The sequence below is a fragment of the Phalacrocorax aristotelis genome, chromosome 1, assembly GCF_949628215.1.
Source record: "Phalacrocorax aristotelis chromosome 1, bGulAri2.1, whole genome shotgun sequence".
NCBI lineage: Eukaryota > Metazoa > Chordata > Aves > Suliformes > Phalacrocoracidae > Phalacrocorax > Phalacrocorax aristotelis.
Window position 1 is genome coordinate 68,029,142 of NC_134276.1, and position 22,097 is coordinate 68,051,238.

General features: G+C 36.6%; 1 protein-coding gene across 10 annotated transcripts in view; it reads left to right on the forward strand.

The window, feature by feature from the left end:
• The window catches only part of SEPTIN10 (septin 10), a 31,150-nt gene that overhangs the window by 7,006 nt on the left and 2,047 nt on the right, over positions 1-22,097 (forward strand). For 3 of the 10 annotated variants that reach the window (XM_075091939.1, XM_075091868.1, XM_075091931.1), the window contains 8 exons: positions 1,120-1,237; positions 1,971-2,166; positions 3,677-3,863; positions 8,422-8,583; positions 10,159-10,255; positions 10,825-10,993; positions 19,064-19,196; positions 21,903-22,093. In XM_075091939.1, the coding sequence (XP_074948040.1) occupies positions 3,843-3,863; positions 8,422-8,583; positions 10,159-10,255; positions 10,825-10,993; positions 19,064-19,196; positions 21,903-22,093 (773 nt within the window). In that variant the 5' untranslated portion in view covers positions 1,120-1,237; positions 1,971-2,166; positions 3,677-3,842. Of the gene's footprint in view, positions 1-1,119; positions 1,238-1,970; positions 2,167-3,217; positions 3,280-3,676; positions 3,864-8,421; positions 8,584-10,158; positions 10,256-10,824; positions 10,994-18,999; positions 19,197-21,749; positions 21,805-21,902; positions 22,094-22,097 lie in introns of those variants that run through there. The other 7 variants (XM_075091911.1, XM_075091921.1, XM_075091878.1 and 4 more) reach the window with 6 other exon arrangements.

Consider the following 22,097-nt stretch of genomic DNA (forward strand, 5'->3'; position numbering starts at 1 on the left):
TACTTTGAATGAACATTTATTTTTTTAATAGCCCCAAGATGTCATATTTTCTCTTTAAATTGTTCACTTTGCTTACACATTTTCCTCCTTATATTAGTCTAAAACATAGTTATCTGATTATACTAGCCTAAAATGAGAGTTAGTGCAGTCTGTAGTCCCACACAAGAAGTCCTGTGCAAAACAAGAAGAGGATGAGTATTTACTGTGAGGAATGTCCGTATCCTTTTAGCTACAAGAATTCTGGAACTTGCTATGTGTACCTGTTAAACATTGGCACTTTTATGGGCTTGTAAGTGTTAAATAAAAGTTTTCCTATGTTAGCTATATGTGTTCCCATGAACCAGTAATGGCATGTGGATTGGAAACATAAGAGAAAGAATAGCATGGACCTGTCACTGTTTACATTTTTGATATGGAATATTTGTTTAAAAATACAGTTCGTTGGAATGAACCAAGATATTTCCTTTTAATCTTATGCATTTTTAGTATGCTCATTGCCTTGATCTCCTGATGCTAGATTGCTAGCTGATGTTTGAAAAGGAACATGCACCTCTAGACATTTCTAATTATATATATAATATTAAATCTTAGGGTTCTGGTGTGTAGATAATATATTATTTTCTGTAAATAACAGTTTCAGTTCCAGCTACTCTGAATGAGTTCTCACGGACAACATACACCGTCCTGTGATTATGGTCTCTATTTTGAATTTGGCCTATTAAATGTTTTTAAAATTTTTTTTCTTCATTTTAAGAGTGAACCGTGACCTGTTTCTGTCTACATTTTTCAGTTTGCATTTCCAGTTGGACTTGTCTCGTTTTGTTTTAGGTTTGGTTTGGGTTTTTTTGTTTTTGTTTGGGTGGGTTTGTTTTTGGTTTTGTTTTTCAAAACATGGACTTCACTTTGAGCCTGCCAATGATTCTGTAAAGTAAATTTAAATGTTTTCTCAATCATGGAATAAAGTTGATTTGACAGATCTTTTTTCAGACTTTTGCTTTTCTTGGTTTCATGTAAACCATGAGGAATGAGTTCTAGCTTACTACTAGAGTTCCTTTGTTGCCATTGCTAATTGCTTTGCAACTCACTTCACTAACATATTTTTAAAATATTTTTCTGTAGCAAAATGATGGCTGTCACACTGTATCCTTGTCTGGGCATGTTGGTTTTAGTAGTTTACCTGATCAACTGGTTAAAAAATCCATCGAGCAGGGCTTCTGCTTCAACATTCTTTGCATTGGTGAGTAGTATCTGGGTGGTTTAAGGCTTTAGTAGTATACCCATTCTTAGGAAGTGACTAAAATTTAAATCCAGTTGCAATGTTAAACTTTCTTCGATGTTAAACATGAACTATCATACCACCCCTTCCCCCAGCTTTGCTTATTTGTATCCATCCTTTGTTTTTATATATTGGCGTTTTCATAAACAATATGAAGACCAAAAATGTTGAAAATGGATGCCATGCATTTATTTATGGGCAGCTTCTTGGATTCTTTTGAGTAAACAGGGGTACACTCAATTTTTACTGTAACAAAGAGCTTCGGATCAAAACATCCTAAAATTCCAAGGTGGTGCTGCCGAAGTATGTCGATACTCATCAAAATGTTTGCTCTAGTGTTTTACCCTTATTCATAAAAACACTGTGTTGAACCCCATGGTTTCACAGCTAGTTACTTAGCTTTTTAAAATCTGTAGGAAATTAGTTTGTACTTTTAAAGAAACCAATGTGTCAAGAGACTGTTCTGCTTATTACTCGTTAACACATAACTGTCTCTTATCTGTATGAAAAAAGGAACTACAGGATATTTAGTGTTCAATATGAAAAAGGAATGCAGGCGACCCTTTGGCTTGGAGAAATCAGTTGACAAGTTTTTGCGTAAATTTGTTGAGTTGCTGTGATAACATTTTCTGTGCTTAGCAGGTATTTATTTGATGTGCAAAATGTCCTCCCCAACCCTTCTGTTTGGCTTTAGGTGAAACTGGAATTGGGAAATCAACCTTGATCAACAGTTTGTTTAACACCAGTTTTGATGACCCTGTGTCAGCGCATTTTCTGCCAAATGTGGGACTTAGAGCCCAGACTTATGAACTCCAAGAAAGTAATGTTCTTTTGAAGCTGACGATTGTAAATACAGTGGGATTTGGTGACCAGATAAACAAAGAAGATAGGTAAGTGCCCTCTTGGTGCTGTGGTATGCAGAAGTTTTGGTCTTCACTTGCAAGTTGGTTTTTCTTGGGGCTTTCTTCCAACCTGTGATACTGTGATTTGTCTTACATATGTTCCAAATGTTTGGTTAACTGTGTTCTCTGTGTACCAAAGTAAACATGGTTTTTTTTCTGGTCTAGGAAATTATTTGAGAAATCATATGGACTCTGCCCCTTTCTTTGTGATACAATCTTTTATAAATGTATGTAAATAAAATGTGCATAAAATAGTGACCAGAGTTTCTTCTGGGGTGGAGGAAAGCAGATAGAAGGTCAACAGGAGACTTTTAAAACAACCAAACAGGTTATAAGGTACTGTAGATTACATAGGGTAGATCTATAGGGTTTTTAACAATTTTATTGGAACATATTGAAGACCTTAAACTGGAAGGAACATCGCGTGGGTTACTGAGGGGCTTTGGTTTTTATGTTGGACAGCTTAATCCAAAGATGTAGAGGTGCCACGCTAGTGTCTTTCAGAACTTTTTTTTGAGCCTGATTTTATTAATTGAAGATTTTAAAATACTGAACTGTCTCTCAGCAGATTTTGTTTCTGTCACCTTTACTGTAAAGAATTTTATCAATCCTTTGTTCTATATGAGTGCCTAAATGGTGGTAATTATAGATGAAAGTTAGAGAGTCGCATTAAGGTTATTGTGAGAGCTATGGTTTATGGTATGACTGGAAAATAGCTACTGCTAGTGACTTGGATTAATGAGATGCAAGTAGCTATTAGTATAGACATTAGACTTTTTGATGTGTGGTATAGGAGCTTTCTTTTAATCTTGCAACAGCTACTTCTGAATTTTGATAGCATCTGATCTGGCTTATAAACTTTGTGTAGTAGCAGAAATGTAAGGGCACACTGCTTGTACATACAGCAACACTTTCTTTTAGAAAGCAGATTATAATCTGGTTTTAAGTAGGATAAAGTATACTTAACTGTACTTACTGCAAATGAGATTTATATTCTTCTCTTACATTCCTCCTTTTCAATTTTTGTCTATTGTTTAAGAGCTCTCTCATGTACAGTACTTCATCTTCAGAAGATAAAGGAGGTCCTATTTCTTGGCGCTGGTAATTGCATGTTCTTTCTTTTCTTGTATTGTGTCTAGTTTCTTGTATCTTCCTTGTATCTGAGAGTCCTGCAGTTGCACGGCTTGATTGCAAAAATTTATAAAACATCGTGTGGGAAGATCGGTTATAATCATAACTAACTTTATGTAGCTTTTTTTCACTAATAGTAGTTAGGAAATATTTTATCTGTATTAGGCACACAATTCTTTTTTGAGTAGCCTTTCAGAAGTTAAAATTACTCTGTACCTTTAATTTTGTGCTGTAGTGGGTAGATACTTGAGCAGCCTTTTCACATGTAAAGCAAAAATCCACAAAACAATGCAGGAGGAATCCCTTTCTTAGTCTGGCTCTTTTTAGGAGTGGCTAATCTCTGGTTGTTGAATTTTATTTCTTACAGCTATCAGCCAATAGTGGATTATATAGATGCACAATTTGAAGCCTATCTGCAGGAAGAACTGAAAATTAAACGTTCTTTATTTAGCTACCATGATACTCGCATCCATGTCTGCCTCTATTTCATTTCACCTACAGGCCATTCCCTAAAAACCCTAGATTTGTTAACCATGAAAAGCCTAGACAGCAAGGTAAGCCTTTGAAACAGGGGTCTAAGAATTTGTCTTATTTTCTGAAGCATCTTGCAGCTTTTAGATCCTCTACCACCTTTCAGTTCTGTATCTGTGTGTTTGGTTGTGGGATGTTTTTTGGTACTGGTATACCTTAAGTTCAGAATAAATTGGGTCCACAAATAGCTTGCAGTTCATTATCTGTTTATTTACAAATCAGAAGGAGAGAGTGTGACATCCGGCAAGAAAGTTGAAAAAAGAAGGACAATGAGGTCTAAAAAAGAAAAGAGAAACACTCCAACATTACTTTAACAAACTGTTAATATCTTATTGTGATTCGATAGGATACCCTCCATGAATGCTGTAATATTTCTAATTAAGGTTGTTTCTAGTTCGCTGTCAAGTTTTGGGACTGCTGGAAATTTGGCATATAAAAAGCTTTGCAGCACTGTGAAGATCTTTGTTATAGATAACTGAAGAGGCAAGTGCTGTGAACAGAGCACCCTGCCAGCACAGCTTTTTCTAAGATAGACTGCATTAGTGTTTTAAACTTCACATCTTGATTTGTTCTGAAAGCTTTAAAATAGCAGTTTCTAGTGAGATTACTTGTGCTTTCTAAATTCTTAACTTTCTTCCTGTAGTGGGGCTGTGTGGACTGGATGAAGCTAAATGTTTAACCCATTTTTAAGAAACCTTACATCATTTGGGTTTACTTTGTTGAAATTCTGAGAAATTTGAAAACTTAAATGTATTTGCTATTCCTCTAGCACTTTTCCTTTTGTGTTGCTAGAGCCTCTCCTGCTGAATTTTCTTTCTGTATTTTCTTGTTCGTGAGATTTTTCTTCAAGATAACAAGGGTCAAATCAGCTGAATATTCCACATTTGTGATTGATTAGCACATTTGATATTTTTAAAATTTTGTTTGTGGACATATTTTGCATTTTGATCTTTCTCAATTGCATAGAGCAAGTCAGGGGGAGGTATGGTGGGACAAAGGTAGGGGAGAGCAGAGCTACTTCCTGCTATGGTGTTGGTTTGTGGCGGATTAAAATGTTTGTGAAACTACTCTGTAATATGCACTGATAGTTAAAGAGTCTTGATACTAGAAAATGGGACAGTTTCATGGAGCATATTGTTCTGCTGAGTTTTGAAGTTGTGATGCCGTGAAAAAGAGTTGGAGGTTGTGTTAAACCAAAAAATACTTGGTTTCTAGGTTGTGCCTTCTATAACTGACCTCCCTTTAAAACAGTGTTTATTCCAAAAGAAAAGGAAATAAATCCATGAGTCCCAGCATCCTGAGAAAATATTTTTCCATCAGGATAAAACGAAAGTAATTCTGCTTTGGGGGATTTTAGCTTCTAGGTACCTACTCTAAATATTTTTGGTTCTGCTTTGGCTGAGAGAGAACATGAATGGCATGCAACTTTGTTGCTTTATCCCTTTGCAGTGGATTCCACTTTCTGATCTTAGTACAGAAACATACGTATACATACACACACTCTCACAAAAAGTATATAACTTACTTTGCTTTCCATCTCATTGTGGAATATGTTTGTGATGCTCTTCAGTGCTTCATTCTCCTAGTGGACAATTCCGAACTTGGTATTTCCCAGGATGTAGAAGCCCCTGGGTGCATTCGCCAGGTGCAGGATTCCATAAAGAGGAGGTGCTACAGCAACATGCATACATCCAGTGTATAAATCTATGTCAAAAGTTGTCTTCAGTTTCTTCTTAAATCCACCATAGTGTACACTGTTATGCTTTTGTTATGGTCTGCTTGGTACAAAACAAGAGCAGATTGCGCAGCTTGGATGTAAAGAGGATTCTTAAAATAGGAGAGCGTCATCCTGTACTCTCTTTAAAATCCTGGGAGAAAAACCCAGATGTATCTGTTGGCAATTAATTTTTCTGTCTTGCTTATAAGTTGGATGACTTGCTAAGAACTTGGCATCTGGCTTTTAGACATTGGAAAGTCCTGTAGTTTTGCTTAGGACTGAATAACTACAGACCAGCCAGGTTTCATTCACAGATTAAGGGAATCTTCTTCAGCATGCTTTCTTCCTGGGAACTAGTGATTATTCGAGTAATAAATCTGCATTTTTAAGTAATTCTTGCAGAATTATATACAGATTACTTTTGAGTCAGGAAATGAAATGAGTGACCCTTGCAGGGTTTGAGTTTGGATCTTGGCTTTTTTTTTTCTTTGAAAAGAATCTTTGGAAATTTTTTATTTGATTCATAGTGATACATTTAATCAAACTGCAAGGTATCAACCAGTAATAATTTCAAGTATATGTATTTTTTTTTCCTTCTCTGTAGCATAAAGGGGCAACAGATGTTTTGTAATCAATGTAAGGTGTTACATGAAAATCTTAGTTTGGAGTAAGAGCTTGTTTTCTAATTGGGATGGGGAGGGAAGCGACACTTTGCATTTCAGGCAGAAGGATGATCGGAGGGCTGAATTTGGTACTAGCAAACAGAAGTAATGTGCATAGATAAAGTTTATCCTCCTGACTTTATATGGTCATTCTGCATTGCTGTTGAATGAGGCTGCCTCAGCTGCTTCTTCCCACTGTGCATGCTTAAGTGTTTTGGGCATTCATCCCTGGATGAGGGAACTGATTTAAATTGAAAGCTAGAAATTTTTGCTTGGTTATGGAACTGATCAAGCTGAAAAGTAAACTGTGTCCTTGGACAGCTGTGCAGATTTTAGTTCTACCTAGCAATGAGCAGCTGCAGGCAAGGGGAAGGGCAGGACTGTTGGTTTTATTGCAAGTGTAGACTTCTTATGTGGTGGTAAAGTGATTCTGTATTAATGGCCTATAGCTTTGTAGCCAAACTGTTTTGTAGTTGTTGAGAGTTGTAGCTGGGGAAGAGGCTGGAAGGGAGTCCGTTGGTTTCCAAGTGAGTAGTAGGATCAGAGGGAGCAGTGAGGGTTGGGGCACATCTCTGTGAGGTCCAAATCAATACAATTTAAGTCTGTTGTTAGTACAAATGTTTGCTTTCAATTAATGTTATTCTTGGATGAAAGTACCAAGATACTTGTTTTCAAGTAAGCCTTAAATGCTGCAAATAGAAATTAATTTTAACAGATTAAACAAAGATAACTTTTTTTTTGTTGCTTATCCAAAGCCAGAGTAGTATTGCTTTTAAATTTTAATACAATGGTTGTGATTTAACGTCAATGTTGATAGCTGTAATCACAGTTTCTGGTGATTTTGCTTTTCTTTTGTTACTGGTCTCCTCAGTAGTCTTTCTCTGCTATTCCTTATCTAAGAATTTCTCTCCTAATTAACGAGTGCTTGAAAAACTTTCATACTGAAAAGACAGAGTAAGGGTTAATTCTGAGGACCCTGCGTTCCATCCATTTTAAAGCTATATGACAGAAAACCTAATCTGATTGGAGCTGGGAATTGCTCCTAGGTGTAATAGATTGTTTATACAGTTCTAAATTAACTCAGTTATCTAAAAAAAAAATCCTAGCATTTTATTTGATTTTAGATATGTTACCCCATATGTGCTTAGGTTGCATATGCTACACAGTTAAGGACTATCATTGGGTAATCTTAGAAGTCATACTTTGGAGTTGGCATGCTTTTTTTTCATTTGCACATTTTGTGTAACACAGAAGACTTATTTTAAAAACATCCATTTTGAATCCATTCTTGAGATTCCATGCTTAGGCATTTCCATTCAGACAGAATATTCAGAAGAATAAAAAGAGAGTGTGTGTGTGTTTTTTCTTTTTTTTTCCCCCTTCCTCCTTCCTTTTTGCATCTTGCATCATGGAAAACTTGTCTTCTGAAATCTGGAAGAATTTTTTGTTTTGTTCTTCCAAAATATTTGGACATTGGCATTAATTCTTTGTATCTAGTTCTGAAAAATGCATATTTTGGGAGCGGTGATAGTATTTTTAAGAAAAATTTGGCATCTACTACTTTCCAAAGTTACTGTCATAACTATTTTAGGAAGCAGGGTAGTTTGTCCTAGCAGCACTGAATTTTAAGTTCTGAATAATTAGTGTAAACACTGGTAAGCAAGATTCTTCAGTCTTTGTCATTCCTCTGCTTGAAGCAGGTCTTTGAGAAACTCTGCTGCAGTGGTGAGGTGAACAAGATGTTGTAGCTGAAGGGAACCCAAGGAAGAGGCCCTGGGGTTAGGCAGGGTTTGGTAGCCAGCTTCCTTTTCTTTGTGTATTTAAACTGTCAACTTTTATTTAACACCTGAACCATGTCCCTAGGTGCTGTAAACTAAAACAATCTATTTTTTAGCAGAGATCTAAATAATTAATGTCATTTAGTTAATAAGTAGGCATTGCTGTTCTTTTGAGTGTTTCACTGTATGAGACTGCCTTCCTTGTTCTTTTCTCAGAACCAATTAATTTTAGCGGAGTATATGAAATAATCTTGTTATTTTGTTAAATTATGCCAGTGAATGTATTTTTCATGGTTTGTGAAGCTTTGATGGAGAAGTTTGGGCTGTGGGAAAGTTGTAAAGAGCTTATCACCAAATAATCTATAAAAGATGTCACCTCAAAATTGAAGTCTTACACATTTCATATAATTTGTATCATTAATAGGTGAACATTATACCAATTATAGGCAAAGCAGACAGCATTTCTAAAACCCAACTACAGAAGTTCAAAAGCAAAATCATGAGTGAATTAGTTAGTAATGGCATCCACATATACCAGTTTCCAGCTGATGATGAAGCCGTTTCTGAAATTAATACCATCATGAATGTAAGTAAATGACAAAACCGTTAATATTTCAGTACTAAAACATCACTCTCTAATGCCAATTCATGCCTGTTCTTCCACCATTATCTCTAGGCTTATGGGTTTGTATGTAACAAGTTTGTTTATTTTTCTCTCCTTAAAAAGCTTGTGGTGTGGTTTTTGTTTTGTTTTTCTTACTTGCAAATCTCCTGTGTCCCTCTGCTGTTGATACCACTTGTTTTAGGGTTTTTTTTTTCTTTTCTGGCTTAGCCACAGAAAATAGGTTCTCACTCATAAACACTTTTTCTGATTTCTGGATAGTTACTAACAATAATTACTAACATAGGTGGATAGATTGGCTTCCTTCTTTTCGTCAGCAAATACTACCTTACATGTGTTAGGGAAGATATTCAAGTGCCTCATTTCTCCAGTTTTCTCTGGCCTTTATGAGAGCATGTCTTCCATCTGCTTTTTTCCCTTAATTTAGTATTTTAATTTGAAATTAGGACAAATTTTCCCTGGGGATTAAAAAGTCAGATATAATTCTGGCTTTTTTACTATTGTCCTCAGATTCTTCCAGGAGTATCTGCCAGCTTCACCTAAGCAAGTGCAGCTAGACAGCTTTGCTTTGTGCTCTCTGTCTGTATTTGCTGTTCATGTGCATACGTTTGTAGATGCACACGAACATGTGTTTGCATGTACTGGGGTTTGAAAGTAGGAAGGAGGAGCCGGTATGCCCGAGTGTATGGCTCTGCAGTCCCAACCACTGCCACTAGTGCCAGGGAGTGAGGATGTGCAGACTGTCATTCAGTAACAGGCCCTTCTGCTATGGGGGAAGGTGGTGGTCTGGTACTTAGCCCTTTCATTCTCTGCTAGTGAATTATCTTCAGTTAATATTTTCTTTTTATTTGGTCAGTTGTTTTGGGTCAGCACACAGACAGTCAGTACCCAGCCTGTATTTGTGGCCATTTGGCCAAGTTCACAGCAGTAACCATACCTCGGGTTCAAACCTGTGATAGTCTCATGACTGTTACTGGGGATACGAACTCTGGCTGAATGTGGATCAGAGGGCTGTGTCCTACAGTGGTTTTGTATTTACTGCTGATACTCTTCCTAATGCAGCTCAGGATGTAATTGGCCACCTTTGCCACTGGGGCAAACCTGCTGAATCAGGTCCAACTTGTCCACCAGGAACCTTACGTCTTTTTTTTGCACAGTGCCTTTCCAGCCAGTCAGCCCCCAGCATGTGCTGGAGCATGGGATTATTCTTCCTGATGTGCAGGACTTGGCATTGCTCTGGTTTAACTTAATGAGATTCCTGTTGGCCCATTTCTCCAGCCTGTCGAGGTCTCTCTGAATTGGCAACACTTCCATCAGGTCTGTCAACCACTCTTCCCGGTTTTGTTATTGTTAGATTGACTTTTGTATCAGTAGTTTGACTAGCTACAGATCTCTTCAAAGTGGCTTTTGGTTTGAAGCTGCCTGTTGGCTTTTCCTGAAATGGTGTTTTTTCCCCCTAATTTATTTCTGAAGTGTTTGCTTTTCAGTTCTGACATGAGAATGCTGAGAGATGAGACTGTATTGGTGTGACTTTTACAGGGGCATTTGCCATTTGCCGTAGTAGGAAGTACTGAAGAGGTGAAAATTGGAAACAGAATGGTGAGAGCTCGTCAGTACCCTTGGGGCGTTGTAGAAGGTAAATGAATTCTCAGAGGTATTTTTACAAGATTTTTGTTGTTTTTGTTGAAATATAAAATTAATCAGTACTAAAAGGGGCTGGTATTATCCACAGATGCTGTATTGATTGTGTTTTGGATCAATAGTTTAAGGAGTTTAGCAATTAATACTTGAGGTGTGCGCTAACTGGTAGTTTCATCAGCACTGACGCATCCCTGGAATCAAGCTATGAGATGCTGTATGTAATATTTGGGTAGGTTATTATGGTACCTCTAGCACTACCAAATTTCAACGTCTTAGGCTTGTCAGTAAAGAAGAGGGGCAAAAAAGAAAGAAATTTATCATTGTTCAACTCAAACAGGAAATCAGGATGTGTTGGAACATGCGCACCAGTACTTGCAGTTAGTGCTTTGATGTGTATATTAGAAATTATAAGGATGTATAAGAGGTATAATAAACAATGAGATACATTTTCCTGGAAGTATAATTAGTAAACAAAATAAAGGCATCTCAGTGCTATTTAAAATATATTTTGACATTTTTGCTACTTGTGCATAATAATAAAATCTTCCTCTTTTAACTGATCAGTTGAAAATGAGAACCACTGTGACTTTGTAAAGCTTCGTGAGATGCTTATTTGCACAAATATGGAAGACTTAAGAGAGCAGACTCATGCACAACATTATGAGTTGTACAGACGCTGCAGACTGGAAGAGATGGGTTTCAGAGACATTGGCCCTGAGAACAAACCAGTCAGGTAAAGGACTTCATGTGCAACACTTGCTGTCAGCATCCATTCACTTCACATTTGACTGTATCAACACAATACAGAGCAGGGTTCATACATAGAATAGGTTTTTGAAGGGGAAAAGAATTGGGTTTTTTCATCAGAGTAAGTATGTAGCTGTTAATTCAGATATCTTCATGGAGAAGTATATGGGATTATATGAGCGTTGCATTTAAAGGCATGCAAGCTAGTTGTATTCTGAAACCTTTCTCTTTTAGAATTAACCTGGGGATTTTAATTTTTGTCCTGGGGAATGTCAGTTTTCTACAGGTACATGGACTTTATGCCTTTAAAATAATTTTTGCTATATAGTAGCATGCTGTTTTACTTTCTCCCTTAATAATGTCTGATTCTGAACAATGGTTTGGTTGGACTCAAAGTTCAGAAGTAACTGAAGCAAACAGTTTTACAAAACACTGTTGGCTTCCCACATGATCTACCATAACAACAAATGTCTAGCCTTTTCAGGTGAAGAAATCTCTTGCTAGACTGTAGGAAGTTAATAGAGGATTCCAAAGGAAAGTTGAGCAGAGAGTTAGAGACACTCAGCTGTTTCATGTAGTAAAGCTGCCTTCTGCAGGAGGAGGTATTTTCAATTTTTATATCTTTTCTTTCCAATTGTTTTGTCTCCCTCTTCCAACTTCCATTGGTTGTTTTATGCATGGGGCTGCATTTTTTAAGTGGTTAGAATCCTGATGGTGAAGAACAAATGCTTCAGTTGGTGTTCAAGTCTTCACAGTTGAGCAAAGTGCTATTACTGCATAGTCATGACGGGAATTACTGACTTAAACGGGAGATGAAAATGAAATACAACTTTGCATTAAAACCAGTTTCTAGTGCTTTGAACCAACTGGTTTGTTTACTTCTTTTTAGTTAGTGATCAGACTGTCTTTACCCATTCTGTTCTGGTAAAAAGAAATGGCTTCCCTCCAAATAGTTGGGTTTAGCGGCTTAAATGCTTTGCTTTCACCTGTACTTGTGCAGAAGTTCTAAGGCAGTTGCAGTTACTGTAACTCGCAGAGTGTCACTAGAGTAGCATGTCTTCCACTTTGACTCAGTCTAACTTATATATTGTTCAAACAATAATAATTGAATAAGATTAACATGGCCAAAGATAATGTTGGATGTGCCTGCTTCTTTCTGAAGTCTTAATGTCAAGGCACATTTAAAGATTAGTTTTCATTTAGATGATCTTTAGCTGACCATGGATCACAGCGGTCTCTTGACACATTTCTCTTTACAAGAAGGAAATATATAATTTTCATAAATAGAGTACCAAAGGTGGTTGAGGTTCAAAACCAGCTGAAACTGACCACAGACTTCTCATTGGGTTTAAGAATATACACTAACAGTTGATATTTTCTTGTCTTTGCCTAGGGAAAGGTTTTTTTAGAGATTTGTTCACGGCAATATTGACTGCAGTACCTTTGGCTTTTCTGAACTTGAATTTCATAATGTACAGCCGTCTCAAGATAAGAGTTAAATTATAAAAATGATCATCCACAGAACTGTGTTCTTCCGAAAACACAAAAATTGTCTTTGTAAACCCCCTAAACAGTTTTCATTTTATGAATTGTGTAAAGTGGCAGGTTTGTATCAGAATGTGATAGTATTTTACACTTCAGAAGTTGGTTTAGAATTGGATTGCTTTGTGGAGATCCAGAAAAGTTAAGTTCCCTCTGGTGTGTAGTTTTTATGTATGGCCCCCTAAATGTCAGTTTATTGAGGGCTTTGTGGCAAGACAATACACTTCATAATTAGTTTTGGTAAATCACATCTATTGAAGACATCATTGTTTTGGAAGCGTGAGAATAGGTATTCCATAAGAATCTAGTAAAATGAACTTTTTCCCAGATTTACTGTGACAGGAAGAGAAAAGTGGGACTGGATCTAGGACATGTGGTTGTCCCTCAGTTATGTGGCATAGTGAATGACACTGAGGTCTGAAAGAGAAGGCATTTAGTCTTTTGGGAGAGGCTTTTTATAATATCGTAAAAAAGTGAATTTAAAGGATCTGTGTGTAATGTAATTAGCTACTGAGGAAACGATAAAAAGTGTCATCCTCATCAGTGTAATAGAAAACATCTCTTTCTGTAGAGGAAGTTCAGTGCTTCCCATTTTCCTGACTTGTAAATTTTAATATCTTTCAGAATAGGGACTATATCCTGTTCTAGGCAAAATTGTGTTACTAAATTGTCATCATCTTTGTCCTTAAAGATGTTTACAATATATACACATGGACTCTAGAAGCTGTACTTTTAAAGTATAGTTAATATTGCATAGCAGTATATGACTGATGATTAAAATTTCATGCTGCTTGTGTAAATAATGATGAAAATGCATGTTGAGAAGTCATATTTTGTGCCTATGATGTAGCTGTCTACATAGTAAATTTGATAATCTGAATTGGGTTATTTTATGTAAATTTAGACAATTTCTGCTAGAATTGAACAACTGGCTGATTTTACTGCACTGGGGTTTGTAGCATTTGAACACTTGAGTAGCTAACATGCCCTGCTTTTGGCACATTGTGAAGAAGCTGCCTGTGAAGTTCCTGTATCTCTCTTTTGGATTTAAAAGTACAACAGTAGTTTACTCATCCAAAATTGTATGCTGCTGCAAAGCAAACCCAGTAATTCTTGGATTTTCAGCTGTGGGTTTTCAGATGTGGGCAGACATCTGTAAAGGCTTTCACTCTTATGTGTGAAAAACCATGTTGGAAATATTTATTTTTTTTATGGGAGATATGGAAAGAGATGGTTTCAGCACACAATGGAAAAATATATTTGCATCTTTATTACTAGGTGTGAGGAGGTAAAATAAAGATAGTAGTAGCCTGAAGTGACTGTCTTGTGTACGCTTTTAAAAATACCTATTCCTTAATCCTGTATTTTTTGTGAATTTGTGTCATAACTTTTTGTTTATTTGCAATTGTATTCTAAGAATTAACTTTTTCATTAACCAGATTTCCAGGGAAAATCAAGTTTACATGATCAGTCTGTTAGTGTCTCCCTAATAACTTATGAACTAATTGTCCATTTTCATACTTCAGTAAAGGGTTGGATACTTCCAGGAGATTACATGGTTAGTGTTCTCACTGCAGGAAAAGCAGAAGACCTCTGCTCCTACCAGTTATTGGCTAGCCAGTTTGCATTTGTTGCCAATAAATCCTTACCTCTGAGTGAAGTACTGTCTTTTGAAACTCTTGGGAGCTTGGCAGTACTGCAGTAGTATGACAAGGCCATGGGTGATTTGGAAGTAGCTAAGGCTATACTGCACAATGAGCAAAGAATATTTAGGAAGTATGGAGGGACACTAATTGTACAGTTAAAAAGGTGTAAGGTTGTAGGCAGGACTTTGGGTATTACAGTCATTGAGAGGATAGAACATAAAATCATCCATAGGAATTTGGGCTATTCTACTGCTTTCAGGACACCTGGTTTATACTGGCATTTTATCAAACCATTATTTGTTTAAATTGGATAAAAATAATTAGTGTAACTTGAATTAATAGGAAATTGGGAACTTAATCTCAGTCATATATCTTGCAAAAACAATGTACTAAAGTTTTTTATGAAAAGAAGAGTTCAGTCTTATAGAGGGTATCATTCCAAAAGGTCATGTGAATTAAAGTCACGTAGGTACCATATCAGATTAAAATGTAACGTGGTAAATGACTTTAAAAATAAAGAATCCACCATATGGCGCTTCAGAGAATAAATGGAATACCATCTGAGGCTAAACTTAGTCATATAGGTATAATTTGGTTTCCAAGCACTGAAAAGCAGCCAGGCAGGAATGGGCCTGATAAGCCTGTTAGGGCAAAATTTATGTAATGAAGTAAATGGATAGCAGAGTATTTGAGGGGGTGGTTTATGCATTTTAGGCAGTATCTGTTGGATGTAAAATCCAGGAAGTGCTTTTATTATCTTCGTTTAATACTTAGAAGTGGGATTTGCATTTCTTTGTTGTTCAAATGTCAAGATAGACCTTTTTTTGTGTGTGGATGGTCTAGTCCTGCCTTTTTGATGGACTAATTATGTCCATTAGCAACATGAATTCCTAGTTTCAGGTCAGTCTCAGCAAGAGGTAATGGCTGAGATGTCCAGAATGGAAAAATATGGGATATTTGAAAACAGAAATGTAGGCATGAAGACTGCTTCCAGCCAAACAAAGTTCTAAATATATACACACCTACTAAGCTTAGATGTTTGCAAGGGAGGAGAATATTACCACTGTTTTGAACTTGGACATTTTGTAAGTCCATTTTCTAATCTAAGCTATGTTGTTGCTTAAGGGGGCGTTATTGTTTTGAAAGAAGAAAACTAATAAGCAAGGGTCTGTTGAAAAAAGCCGGACTGATATTCAGGCAGTATGCTTGCATATTTGGATTCTCTGATGTTAATCATTCTCTGATTTAGTTACTTTTCTGTGCTCATGATTACAGTTTGTTCTTCATCATAATTGCAGTTAAACATAGATGTAACATAAGCATCTCAGTTTCTCAATATGTGTGCAATCATATATTCCATGCTTTATTCTTCCCTGAAACTGGGATATTCAGACCTTGCAGTTCTCGAACAAAGTCATGTTTATTTTTCAGTGTATTTTGAGGATGATGACAGAAAACCAGGAAGGATTCAGTCATATGAAAAAGTTCACATGTAGAGGAAGGTTGCTATTACTCTATTTGCCTTTTCTAAGAAAGGAAACCCAATTTCTGGTAGGCTATTAGACTTCTTCCTGAAAAAGTCACTTGGGAATGGAGTTCATCTGACCAACTGCAGACCTTTGCATTTGAGCTAAACATTTTGACCTCCGTATGGTAAGACTGAACTGCATCCAAAACAGGTGTTTTTCATGCCTCCACTGGGAAAATGGTAATTATTTAGGTTGACCACATCCTTAGTGTTGCTTAATATCGACTTAGGTAGTTCACTGAGTCAAGGGACCGTGCTAAAAATACCTGCCACTAGTTAACTTTTAAATTTGATAGACGAATGTTATGCAAAAAAGTTACTAGTGTACTTCTCAAATTTGAAACCTTTTTTAAATTTAAATGAACTGTAAAATATTGTGTAAATATCTGTGTTGTTCAAAGCGCACAAACATTGTGTTCCACTGACACTTGAGTTTGCTTCAGTCAGAGTCTTTATTTATGAACATAGCATGTTTGATTTGCATCTTTACATTTAGGCTTCCATGTTCTAAAAGTCTTATGCAGATAGAAAAACTGTATGTCACAGCTATGCTTCTGTAGAAATGTAGGTGATAATCCTGTTATGAGGTATGTAGTGGGTTTGTAAGATGTAGACCTTCTTCACAGTCCCTTCCCTTCCTCCAAAACCTCAATAAGAATATATTATTTAAACAATTATCTTTAACATCTTAATTTGGAAGTGGTTTTGTACAGATTATAAAACTCATGGGGTCCAACCCAGAAGAATGAGAGAACCTGTCATTTTCATAATGTGCTATATGAGAAGCAGTGAAACCAGTCTTCAGGTAAATGGAGGTGTTTTAGTGTAAGCAATGGATGCAGTAATGTTGAAAGGATTGGCTTAAGATCTGGTGAACTATTTTCCCCTCCTCAGACCTCCTAAAATCAAAGACAGTTTGCATCATATGTTGCTGATATGCCACACACAGAAGAGGAAGGTTGTTTTAATTTTATCTTTGTGATTTCCGGAACAATTCAGTCCAGGGGGAGGGTGATTTAAAAAATACACTTGTATTTCTCCTCTTCTTTATACATATGATTTGATTACTTAGTAAATCCAGTGTCTTCAAAGTTAATCTGTTACAAATTTCAAGACAAAATTACGTTTACCTGATAAACTAGCTTAGGCTGAGCCTAGATATGTCCACATAATGAAACAAGGGTGTGATTGCAGCATGTTAGCCTAGTCTAGCATTTACACTAGCAGCTTTATTGCACCCAAAGGCAGCATGTTAGCTAGCAGAACTGGCACAGGGCCCAAAAGTGTGACTAGGGAGATCGCTAGCTCTTGAAAAACCTGTGGTGTAGCTTTACTGTTATTACATACGCTGTCTAAACTTAAAGATAGTGTGAATTAATATACCTATGTGAAAACCATGCCCTTGTTTTACGTGGTAAATGCAATTTCAGGATGACCTAAGTTATTTCACAGCTGATAAAAAAAAGCTCAAACCAAAAAACCCAAAAAGGTTGTTCTCCCAAATTTGTTGTGTTGCAATATATTGCTCAAATAAGATAGAACAGGAAAAGTGCTCTGACCTTGAGATCTTACAAACATTAAGTCTGCATGTGCAATTTCAAGATGATTCTTCTCTCACTTTAGATTATATTTTGATTACAAAGGAGAAACTTTAGGACTCTAAGAAATGGCCCAGCCATCATAAATTTAAACATAGAAGAGAGCTGCTTAAGCTTACTGTTGCTCTAAATCATTACGTTTTTAGTTGTCCTTTTTTGAAAGTCTTTCCATTTATAAACTGTTTTAATAGAAACAGTAGAAGATGAGACTTAAAAACAGGTACAAAAGTGTATATGTGTATTAAGAATATAAAGCAAATTTAAATATTTGATATTCGTATGTATCTATTTTACATCAGAATGGAAGACAGGAGATACCTGGCAAAGGAAGTAATGCGTGATAGCTGAGGAATGCTGACTGGTCAGCACTCAGGAAGTATTAGAAGAGGTGAATGGTGTAAGAGAATAACCCCAGAATAAAGAGCTAGAATGTTACCTATGTTTTGATCCATTCATAAGACCTGTCTCCTACAAGATACCGGTCAGATTCTTTTGTTTTTGTAATAACCATTAGCACAGCTCTAATCCACCAATTCTGCCTGTCTGGAATCTTGTGATGTAGAGAAGATTGTGGTAAACGTTTTCTTAGAAGAACTTGTGTCATTGAGCAGATACGCTTTTCAAAGGTAGCGTGCTCTTTGCTGTGTGAGATGCATCTGTGTACAAGCTCCATTCCTCTTTCCCTGAAAAGCAGAACTTTTCTTGCCAGCACTGTCGTGATAGCAGTGGTAGTACACACCCTGAAATATCAAACCTCTAGTAGTATATGAGTAAATTACCAGCATCTTTTAATTTGCTATGATATGCTTTGATATGAAAGAACTTTCTCAATTTCAAGTGCCAGTGGTTTGGAGGAAGAAAATTGTCTTGTGTACTGAAATGTCTAGTAGAATAATTAAAAAAAAAAAAAAAAAAAAAAAAAGGAAGGGAGGCATATATTTAAAAGTAAAGAAATGTTTTATTTACTTGCTGTTTAGTTCTGTTGCCAGATACTTGCTCAATGATCTGAACTAATTTACACCTCCTATATAATTTCAAATGTAAGTGTGGTATGTATGCAGTATATTAGCTTCTGAGAGAGAGGATTCAGGAACGAACAAGCAGTCTTGAGGTCTTGGTGGATATATGTTGGAAACTAACCCTGTCTTTTGGATTTGAACTACTTAGGAAATTGTATTTATTCTGTATGAATGTAAGTGTGCCATATTTAAATTTTGACATTACATAAAGAGTGCTATATATTTTGAAGGTCCTGTTATTTTCCTTCCTTTTTCATATAGGAATAATAATTTTGATAGTTTGTTAGTGCTCCAGATGCATTGTTTTTGCAATGTCGTATTTTAAGACTGTGGTTTCACAATGAAGATTTTTTTTTTCTGGCAATTTCTGTGTCTTTTATTAATAAGTAACTTAAAGAAAAAGGTTCTGCATGTGGGAGGCAGAAAGTTATAATTCAAGTCTTTTAGAACATGGGATTCCTAAAATGCTGTATTTACTTTGAAATATAAGTTTCCCAGGAGCTGTTAGCATAAATAATTTTACTCAGGGTTGTTACTTAAATAAAAATTTAGAAAGGTAAGATGCTTGCTTCTGTTTAGGTTTGTTTATGAATTTTCATGTGGGGAGCTGTAGAAATTAATATTTCAGATTAATATTAATTGTTTAAATAATATTCCAGATTGTTGGTTTTCCACATGAATAAAGCAGCATGCTGGAGACTTGCTTACATTTTTGGACTTCAGTCTACAGGAAGCCTATGAGGCAAAGAGGCACGAGTTCTACTTTGAACTGCAAAGAAAAGAGGAGGAGCTGAGACAACAGTTTGTGCAGAGAGTGAAGGAGAAGGAAGCCATATTGAAAGAATCAGAGCAACAGGTAAGCATGCATGTCTGTCTTGAGTTTGTTTGCTTAGTTTTGGAACAATTCAGTTCTTAGCAAAATCACAACTAGTTAATATTTATAATTTCCTAACATTTTGAGGGCAGTAATGCTTAAAATCAAAAGCAGATTGATTACACAGATTGATTGGGTTGGCAGATTGATTAGATACAAGGAAACAAGAACACAAGTCTTATGAGTAGTGGCTGAGGGAGCTGGGGTTGTTTAGTCTGGAGAAGAGGAGGCTGAGGGGAGACCTTAGCGCGCTCTACAACTGCCTGAAAGGAGGTTGTAGCGAGGTAGGCGTCGGTCTTTTCTCCCAAGTAGCAAGTGATGGGACAACAGGAAACAGCTTCAACTTGCACCAGATGAGGTTTAGATTGGATATTAGGAAAAATTTCTTCACCAAAATGCTTGTCAGGCATGGACCAGGCTGCCCAGGGAGGTGGTTGGGTCACCATCCCTGGAGGTATTCAGAAGGTGTGTAGACGTGGTGCTTACGGACATGGTTTAGTGGTGGATTTGGCAGCGTTAGGTTAACAGTTGGACTCGATGATCTTAAAGGTTTTTTCCAGCCTAAATGATTCTATGAGTCTGTAAACAGCAATCTTTTTTTGGTAGGAGGGACCTTATGGTCTAAAGGCTTTGGTGGATAGCTGGGAGAGGTGATGTGAAGTGAGAGAGTGATGAATATGGTAGTCGCATGTTTCTTACTCTTCTCTAGCAGCATGCTGAGAAACATTGGTATGCCATGGAAGCACAGTTGGTCCTTTCCATGCATAGGTTGTTCTGAAAAAAACACAAGATTTCAGGAAAAAATCCCATGGGTTGTTTTTCAGCCCAAGAGAGTAGGTCGTGCATGTATGTATGACTTCCAGGTTCAGTTATTAAATATAAGCTCAACCCTCAGTTAAGAAGTTTCAAAGTGTGTGTGTGGGGGGTGTTTTTGTTTTGTTTTGGCTTTAAAATCTCATCTGTTCCCAGCTGCCTTAAGAATTATTTGGAGACATGGAACATTTCTTGAATATGTTGTTGAAGATATAGTCCTGTCAAGCTGGACTGGCAAAACAGGATCTCCTCATCTACTTTCTGCCAAACTCTATCATGGTTATGTATGTTTATATTAAAACACTGGTTTAATTGAAATTAGAAACCTGTGTGTCTTTATTAATGTTCTTTTCTGTACCTCAATCTCCCAACAAAGGTATAGCAGGTGTTTTGCAAGGTGTTCAGGTGCATGTTTTAAAAAAGAAGGCGGCTTAATAGTTTGTTTTCTAAATCTGTTAAGTCCCCCATGATACTTGTGGAGAAAAAAAATCAGGTTCGATCCTTCTCAGTATGACACTATCCAATTGGAAGAATACTTGGCCATGTTCAAAGCAGGTTCAGCTAGGTCTTAGACAGTGTCTGTGGTACCCTTTGATGTTTTCCTTCTATGACTTACACCAGATGGTTTTTGAGCTCTGCTTATTGCAACTGAATTATGGATATTAGTTTTCCCAGTTCCTGATGTGGAAAAGTGATCATGCAGTCACTCCTAAAGAGCATTTGTCATATACTCTTGCAGCTCATTCTCAGAGAAGTGCATATGTGCATCCGGAAACTAAAGAAAACCAGGAATTTCTGTTGTACTTAAGATTGCTTTCACATCCTTCACTTAGAGGAAACTTGTAGGTGCAATGTACAGGATTACCACTCCTGAGACATACAGTTGCTCAGGACCTTACTGTTTCTGCACTGAATGTTTTATTGGTGTACCTGTCTTTGCAGTGCATCTGGTTAACTGTTGCAATGAAATAAATAAATGAATATTATACGTACATACAGTCTGACAGCTCTACTGTGCAAAACAGGCATACAGTTTTATTTATAACCTGAGTTATTTCTTAGTTCCTTCTTTGCAAAAGATGGAAGTAAACCTCTGATTTCTCTACCAGTATAGCTGCACTCAGATTGAGTTACACCAATGCAGATGGGTACAGAAGCAGGATTCTACGATTGCTTTTGGGTGGGGAGGTGGGAGGTGAGGAAGGGTACACTTTGGTTATCATGCACAACTTCACAGTAGGTTTAATTGGTCAAAATGTACCTGGAGAGTAAAATCCATTAATAATTCAAAAGAAGAGTCAAAGAACAATTAATGCGGAAAAGCAGTTAACTTCTGGCAGCCCACAAGTAACTCCCCCAAATAGACCTACTGTGTGGGTACATACTAATATGTAAATGTAATTAATATACATATTAAGATTATATATATATAAGAAAACACACACCTGTGTAGCTAAATTATGTATGATTCCTTGTCCACTTGGTTTTAGGGAAGTAGATTCGACTTGACAGATCTTGATTTAATCCTTCTGTTGGTAATTGTTTGTTCTCTAAAGGCTTCCTTATTTTTTGATATAATAAAGATATAGTAAAATATAGCAGGAAATCGAATATTCATGTAGTGCCTTCTGTGGTTTCCACCTGTACATTGTGTGCAGTAGCCTGGCTTCCATGAGAACAATCTGATATGAATCATTATTTTTCTGGATTGCTGTTTTTCAGTCTTCCAATTTTGGGAAAGAGCTGCAATGTCTTATGATTTGTAAGACAAGTTGAGGCAGGCTTTACTGTTTTATTGCAGAGGGTTTTTGTGTTGTGATATCACCACCCTGTGTTACTAGTTGGAAATATATTTTTTTTGCTTTCTTTAAACAGATGCAGAGTAAATTTGAACATCTTATGCTAATGCATCAAGAAGCGAAGCTGGAATTAGGGAAAAAGAAAAAAGTTCTAGAAGATCAAATAGCTATGTTTATTGAGAAGAAAGCTAATGCTGAATTACTCCAATCACAAGCATCTGTCTCTACCCCTGTTGTTAGTCTGAAGAGAGACAAGGATCGCAAAAAGTAA